The 7995-nt window shown below is 49.5% G+C and overlaps 1 protein-coding gene across 1 annotated transcript; it reads left to right on the top strand.

Annotated features, from left to right (window-relative positions):
- Positions 1-444: 444 nt before the first annotated feature.
- On the top strand, positions 445-5037 carry RASL11B (RAS like family 11 member B). Its single transcript, XM_055294739.2, has 4 exons — positions 445-843; positions 1464-1520; positions 2676-2752; positions 3535-5037. Exons 1-4 carry the CDS (start codon positions 702-704, stop codon positions 4003-4005), a joined length of 747 nt encoding a protein of 248 aa, XP_055150714.1. The 5' UTR covers positions 445-701; the 3' UTR covers positions 4006-5037.
- The last annotated feature ends 2958 nt before the right edge of the window (positions 5038-7995 follow it).

The raw sequence follows: 7995 nt of genomic DNA, 5'->3' as shown, positions 1-7995 counted from the left end.
GTGGATGATTGCAACTGTAGCCGAAACGATGAGCTGGGATGTACTCAAGCCAGTGCAATCGCTCCAAATTAGGACGTGCGGCACTAAGCCGGGCAGCAAACGCCGCTCCCGGCCCGCCCCGAGCAGGCGCCCTAGGTGGGGGCTGCAGCGAGTGCGCGCGCCGGCTGTGGAGCCGGCGGAGGCAGCGGCCCGGAATGGCTCTGTGGAGGTTGCGCTCTCTTCCCGGCCCCGCAGCCACAGGATCTGCCCCGTGCTCGCGCGGCGGGACCTACCAGGCTCCAGCCCTGGGCTGCGCCGCCTCGGACCACCCGCTGCTCCCCTCCGCCCGCTGCCTCTTCTCCCCGCGCCTCACGGGGCTCGCCACTGACTCCAGGCGCCTCCGGGGGCGTCGCGCGCTCGGAGCGGCGCCGGGGGCGGGGCCTCGTGCAGGGCGCCCCGGGATTGGCTGCGGGGAGAGGGGGCGGGGCCTGCCGCGGAGAAAACAGCCTGCGCGCCGCCCGAGTGCAGTCTCGGTCCGGAGCCTGAGCCCTGCGAGCGTCGGCGCCCGGCCCCACCCCGCCCGTACCTGCACTTATTTATTGTTGTTATTATTATTTCTTACCGCGGAGCTCCGCAGTCGGGTCCTCCCGCCCGCTCCCGCGCAGCGCTAGCCTTCTCCGGTCCCTCAGTCCCTTCCCGCGCGGCGCGCCGCAGCCGAGGCGATGCGCCTCATTCAGAACATGTGCACCATCGCCGAGTACCCCGCGCCGGGCAACGCCGCCGCCTCCGACTGCTGCGTGGGCGCCGCCGGCCGCCGCCTGGTCAAGATCGCCGTGGTGGGCGCCAGCGGCGTGGGCAAGACCGGTGAGTCCTCGCGCTTAGCCCTGGATCTGGTCGTGGACGACCCCTGACGGGAGTTGAGGCTGAACAAGGCGTAGGGAGCGGTGAGAGCTGCAGCCCGACCGCTCTCCGTCCGCTGCAGGGAGCCGCTGCACCTTGGGAGTGGGCTTAGCCGTTGTCTACGCCACCCGCCTGCTTCCACAGATCCCTGTTTCCACAGAAACAGGGATCAAGAATGGCCAGGCAGCTTTCTGGGGACCACCGGCACCGCCACCATCAGAACTTTGGGGTGTTTGAGCCTCTGGCAATGCCTGGCATAGAAAGGAGAGTTAGATCTCCCCTCTGGGAGGTCTTGAAGGTTAGGAAGACATGGGTCTACTGGAAAGCTTAGGTGTGGCTCAGCCGGGCTCAGAGGAGGGGGTGGGCCCAGTGAGCCTTCCAGCTGCCCAGAGCCATAATTCACGATGCCTTCTAGCCCCCTCCTTTTTGTCTGGAAGAAGAGTCAAGGAGCTACAGGGTAGGAATTTCACTTGGTGGCCATCTATGGCTTTCTTTGGGAGAGCTGTTTTCCAGGCAGGGGCTGGGGTGGAGAACAATCTAACTTCCAAGGTTAACACTTTGACTTTCTTTTTTCTGACCTGCAGCACTGGTGGTCCGGTTCCTCACCAAACGATTCATCGGTGACTATGAAAGAAATGCAGGTGAGACAATGCATTTGAGAAAAATTCTGTCCCATTGCAGGAGGACTGCGGTTCCCATTTTCCAGCGCTTCCCAGGCAGGTTCTTTCAGTGACAGTCCGAGCCTGAGGATCCTGCCACTTAAAACTTTCCCCAGTCCCCAGCCCTCCATGGCGCCCCCCTCCCATAACTACCATCTGGCCTCATTCCATTCCAAGCCCATTCATCATTTTATCAAGTGCCTGAAAGTATTCTCCTTGGTATGTTTTAACTATAGTGACCCCAGTTGGAAGCACCCTTTGTAGCCAAGAACCTCTCCCTTCAAAACACTCCTGCAAAAGTCGTAAAAAAAAAAAAAAAAGGGATGGCCAGCTCCTTCCCCCACCCCTCTCCTTCGCTGCTGGCTGCCTTTCAGAGGTGACCTTTTAAAGCAAAGGCCAAAGGAGAGCAGTTGTAAACCTAAAGTTCCTCCTTCTTAACAAAGACAAACAACTGGATGGTAGAATTTTAGGAGGAGAATTCCCGAATAAATGAGAGGACACATTTTTCAATCCTTATGATTAAGAATAGCCACTGGGGAGGCTTAAGAGCTTTCTACCTATGCGCTATTAGCAAATTGCTTAACTCTGTAGACCCTATGAGTACCTACAGGGGATTATGTGAAACGAGCTGTATAAGCTATCCCAAGATAAGACATAGCAGCCTTCTGCTTTGATGTAGAGTTGATTATCATTATGTCACATTTTTATTCCAACTGATGACATTGGCTGTGTGTTTACTAACAGTATTTGTCTAGCAAGCCATTATATCTAACGGCCAAAATACAAAGTTACAGTTAAAGAATGAATCAAGTACTCAAGAAAACAGAAACCTCACATAGGCTGAGCAAGATAATTTGCATCAAGGGAGTACTCCAAAAATGGAAACTTTGTTTAAAATTAGATAAATAAGTTTTCAAAAACTTGCAAACTTTGCCCTGGTTTTAATAAATCTAACATAGGGTTAAAATTGCTGTTGTTTTTTAAAAAAAATCTGAAGTAAGCCCACTAAATAGAAATAAACTATAGCTGTTTTGTGTGCATTTGTGCATTGTGCATTTTTTTTCTAGCTTAAAACTCACAATGTTTTAAAAGTTGTACAAGAGGGAAGAACATAATCTTTTTTATTTGCCTTCATAGGTAATCTCTATACTAGACAAGTTCAGATAGAAGGTGAAACCCTGGCTATTCAGGTTCAAGACACTCCAGGTATTCAGGTGAGAAGCTCTGAGACTCTGGGTGAAAGGGGAGCCTACTTGGCTGTGGAATCATTCACTTTTTCTCAAAGTTCCTCATGCTGCAGGATCAGAGAAATTTGGGGAGTCACATCTAGACTTTTACATGTCTGATAATTCAATTGTATCTGGCTGTTGGTCAATCTTAGCATGGTTTAGTTTGGGAGATTTGGCTAGGGGGCAGAAATCTTCCTTCAGAAGGATTCAACACAGCCGGAAAGCCCAAACCAAATGCAGTTGGAATTGGTGTTTTCCTTGCTATGGTTTAAAAGTCCAGTTTTAATATGTGTGTCTTTGGCATGAAAAACCAAGCTTCTGGGTATAGTCTGCAAATACTTGGAATCTCTTTTGTACTGGAAAGTCGCTCTATAGACAAAAGCGCCATGCTAGGGTTTTTTCCCCCCCGCCTCCTGAACTGGGCAGTTATCCAGGTTTAAATGCTTCCAGCTCCTATCTTTACTTCCCCAGACTTACTGTCTAGCCAGTTAATTTCCCATTTTGTGCAACTACAAAGTCTCTCTGCACGGAGTTCTCTGCAGGTCAATTTTCCACTTGAGTGTGGTGAGCTGCACTGTTATTTATTCCAACTCTGTGCAGCTGGATCAACATATTGTCAAGAAAGCTGAAGTGTGTGGGATATAACTTGTTTATGGCCCGCAACCTGGCATTACTATGAAGGGCTCTTTTGAATTTGAAATCTACCCAAGCCCAGGCTCTTTGTACCACTGGCCAGCATTCACCTTGCCATCACCCCTCTCTTTCAGGTCCATGAGAACAGCCTGAGCTGCAGTGAACAGCTGAATAGGTGCATTCGCTGGGCAGATGCTGTGGTGATCGTTTTCTCCATCACTGACTACAAGAGCTATGAACTCATCAGCCAGCTCCACCAGCACGTGCAGCAGCTACACCTGGGCACCCGGCTGCCTGTGGTGGTCGTGGCCAACAAAGCTGACCTGTTGCACATCAAACAGGTTGACCCTCAGCTTGGACTGCAGCTGGCCAGCATGCTAGGCTGCTCATTCTATGAAGTGTCTGTCAGTGAAAATTATAATGATGTCTACAGCACCTTCCACGTCCTCTGTAAAGAGGTCAGTCACAAACAGCAGCCTAGCAGCACACCCGAGAAGCGAAGAACCTCCCTCATTCCCAGGCCCAAGTCACCCAACATGCAGGACCTGAAAAGGAGGTTTAAGCAAGCTCTCTCTGCCAAAGTGAGGACTGTCACCTCCGTCTGAAGCAGGAGGAGCACTCAAGGGGGTTTGGTCTTCCCAGGAAGAGGGCCTGAGGTTCTCCCAGTGCAGGAACGTTGAATATTGGCAATGATTCCTGGTTCCAGAAGGGCTGGAGCAGAAGGGCCAAGAGGGCCTATGGAACTGCTACAGAAAAGGAAGTGTTGTTCTGAGCGGGGGGACAGGATTGATGAGGCTTGAAAGAGCCCACTGAGCCACTCTCTGAATATGTGAAATGTACTCTGTGTCTTTTCCTTTAGAGTGGGGAGGGGGTATAATCGTTTTGGTTTCTGCATTCAACTACCTTGTAAATGGTGGTCCGTTGCAGTTTCACCAAATGTATTCATGTGATTTACAGTGGGAATGAAAGAACAGATTAAGCATTGATAGGCTTTCTTTTTTCCCCCTTTTTTCTTTTTTCTCTTTTCTTCTTTCTTTTCCTCTTTTTCCCCAAGGGGAAGAATTGCTTTTCTCTTATCAGTATGATTTGTAACTCTGGAACACTATTCTTACAGAATGCCTTTCTAACCTGAAGGATACCCAGATTTCTTTCATGTACAAGATGGAAAATCCCCTACCCCTCAAAAACAGGTTGAGTTTATGGGCCAGAATATTCTGTATACCAGATGTTGGTAAGCTTGCACGGTTTGCGGGAAGGTTCTGGTTCCCCCTCACAAGATGAGCATGCTCAGTTGGGTGTGTGTGTGGAGGAGCTGTGAACTTCACACTCTTCAACCCCAGACTTTGACTGTATAGTTTTTTGTTTTTGTTTTTAACTGTTCCATCAAGAAAAAAATGTGCCAGTTGATTTTGGTGTGACTTGTGTAAATGGTTCATGGCAATGACGTTGGGTTGCTTCCTAGGCCTGGCTGAGTTGTGCCTAAGGGTGGCTGAAATACTAAAACACTATCTTACAGCAAGTGAACAGGGGCTACATGCCAAATCCCCTCCACAGATGCACTTTAAAAAGCCACTCATGCTTTGGCTTAAACTGTAATTAATTTATTTTATGTACAATAAATCTCATTTGAAAAAGAGCAGATGTCTAACTTCGTCTCTATTGAAACGTTAACTTTCTGCCGTTTAGACAAAGTATGACCTAGTATCCTGTGATTATTGGGCACATTGAATCTGGCATTGTGCCTTTCAGGGGTTATCTCTCAAGGATCACAGCAATCCAAGGAGGTGCATTCTAGTATTATCCCCATAATACAGATGAGGAAACAGGCTTATAGAACAAGATCAGTAACTTGTCAAAGGCCACAGCCTGTAGCATTGTAAATTGTAATTTGCTGCTTTATATTCAAGAGTAGCTTATCTCCTATTCACTAACTTCGTGGTCTTCCAGGTATACCTAAGACAGATGTCTGGCTCCACATAGCATAGCCTCGAGGGTATTCTTTCTTGAACGCTAAGATGACTGCTTCTTTACACATGCTTTGTGTGGCAGACCTCTTCTTTGGGTGTGCTGCTTTCAGAAGATTCACTTTATTCTCACTGTAGAAGCTTGCAGTCATTGATCTGGGGCTGTGAAATCAGGAGCCAGTCCCATGGACCTTTGCCACACGTGTCTCGCTAAAGCTGCCAGCTCTCTCACCTATGCCACTTGGGCCTAGAAGGTCTTTCCTGCAAGCTAAGTGAGCCACCATCTATCTATAGGGGCAAATAATCACAGCTGACATTTCTTTGAGTCGTGCTTTCACATACTTGATCTCATTTAAGGCCCAGGAGAACCCAGGAGAATACTGTGGGGTATTGACACCATTTTACAGATGAGGAAGACAGGCTCTAAGTTTTGAGTGATGTCTTCAAATTCACACAAAGGAGCTGAACCAATGCCACCTGACTATATTTACTGTTCTTAGTCTTTTAGAGCATTTCATAGCTAAGACACTCCGGCATGCGTGGGGCGATGGGGCCACAGTGAATAGCAGTTGAGGGGCTACTGTGGGGTGGTGCCAGGATTTCCAATCAGTGTTCCCACAGGGTACAGATCCTGACAGCTGACAGGGTTTCCAGGGATGCCTCAAACCTTCGTAATATGCAAGGTAACTTTCTATGCTTTCAGCCTAACCTCATCTCTGAGAAGGGTGTGTGTGTTGGGGGTGGGCAGGGAAACCGTGCTAACATGGGACTGAAAACATCTCAGTTCAAGGGCAGTGACAAGCATCTCCAACTGGATTCTATTAACTTCTATTTCTAGTCAGCCTATGTGGTTGTGTTAACAATGTCCAGTGAGTGAGAGGTTGATCTTTATATATTTACTGAAGATCCCTTCCCCACGTTCGGAATTAAATAAGAGTTTTCCTGCAGGTGGCTTTATGCTCCCGAAGCACTGAGTAGTGCTGCATTTCAGTGATCACTGCCGCGCCACCGCCCCCTTTTCTTCCCACCAGCTTCCAGGCTGCAGGGCTCTGGCAGCCCTTGTCTGCTCCCTTGCTGAGCTGGGAGCTCCACCTTCCCCCTTCCTGGCCCCCCAGCTAGCGATTGCCCCTTACTTCCTCACCCCTGCACTGGACCCAGTGTCTCCTACTGCACCTTAGACAGGCTGGAAGGGAGCTCAGAGCTCTGGTGCACCCAGAGGGATGAAGTGGCTTATGCAAGTCCACTCTAGGAGAGAGAGGGTGGGGAGAGAGAGACAGAGAGAGACACACACAGAGGGAAAGAGACAGAGTCGCAGCTGGAAACCACCCAAGTCCCCATTCTGTCCACTCTCTCAGGCGGACTTGTCTATTTATAGTTCTGGAACACATTTTTCTCTCTTCTAATAAATCTAGCTTTATGTTTTATTACTTTTGCTCATCTCTTTCCTTGTTGATTAACTTCACTTAATCCCTGTTTTTGTTTTGTTTTAAAATTTATGATCTACCACCACCTGGCCCTGAGAAACGACCCTCTCCACCTAGGTAGGGGAATACCTCCTTTGCCACCTTGGAAAGGGAAGGCAGGGATGTGTATGTGTCTGGGGTACAGGGGAGCAGAGAAAGGGAAGGAGTTAGAATTTACTGAACATTTATAACATGGCAGATTCTACGTTATCCCCGTTCATCTTTTGAAGAATCCTATAAGGAAGGGTAGTAATATCGCTTCTATTTTAAAGATAAAGAAACTGAGGCACAGAGAGATGAAATTTACCTGCTTAGGACCACATCAGTTATAACAATTATTGTCTCTATTTATGGAAAATCTGTGTGCCAGACCCCATAGGACGGTTTTTGAAATAACTGATGTTTGCTGTGATATCTCTACAATCCATCGTTAGTCTCCTCTTCAGAAAAGCAAAAGGGAGGCTGAGAACAATTGGCTGGCCCAGGCCCTAAGGGGCGGACCCAAGACTCCATCCCAGGTCCGTCTGATGCCACTGCCTAAGCCCTGGGCTGATGGTTCAGCAGAGGCCCACCTCGGAGCCCTCCTCTTCCCTCCCCTGGCCAGGTCTCCTGTCCTGCTGTTCTCGCCTCCCCTTTGCTGCTGTGGGCTCCTGGATTCTGCCAGGCTCCAGGCCCCCCTGGCTGCCAACCACATCTGCTGTTGCCATCAGCCAGCTGCCCACTGGCCTCCAGCCCTGCTCAGTCATAAAGACGTCCAGGCTGGGAGGGGGAGGGGCGTGCAGTCCGGCTGTCTCAGAACCAAATCCACTTGTGTCACGATGTCTGGCTTTTGAGTTTCCTCCCTTGCCTCAAATCAAAAACATTCGCAACACTCTGCAGCCTGCCTGGCGCTGCGTGGTGTGCAGAGAGGGCTCAACCCTCAAAGTCTTCCTGGCTGCTCCCAGCTCCAGCACTCGCCAGGCGCCGCAGATCTGGGTTTGCCTGCCCAGCCAGCTCCTAACCCCAGGTTTAGGAGCCATGGGTGTATTTATGGTGAGCCCCTCGCTTTGGTGGAAAATGAGGTTTTGACATTCATCTTACACTCCAAGAGGGAGAAAACAAAACAAATGTGTTTTCTGGGCAAATGAACAAGCTTGTAGGCACATCCCTCAAAAATGAGCCCCTGATA

This window comes from Symphalangus syndactylus, chromosome 10, assembly GCF_028878055.3.
Source record: "Symphalangus syndactylus isolate Jambi chromosome 10, NHGRI_mSymSyn1-v2.1_pri, whole genome shotgun sequence".
Taxonomy (NCBI): domain Eukaryota; kingdom Metazoa; phylum Chordata; class Mammalia; order Primates; family Hylobatidae; genus Symphalangus; species Symphalangus syndactylus.
The sequence above is the reverse complement of the archived record's forward strand: the minus strand, read 5'-3'. Positions and strand labels throughout refer to the sequence as shown.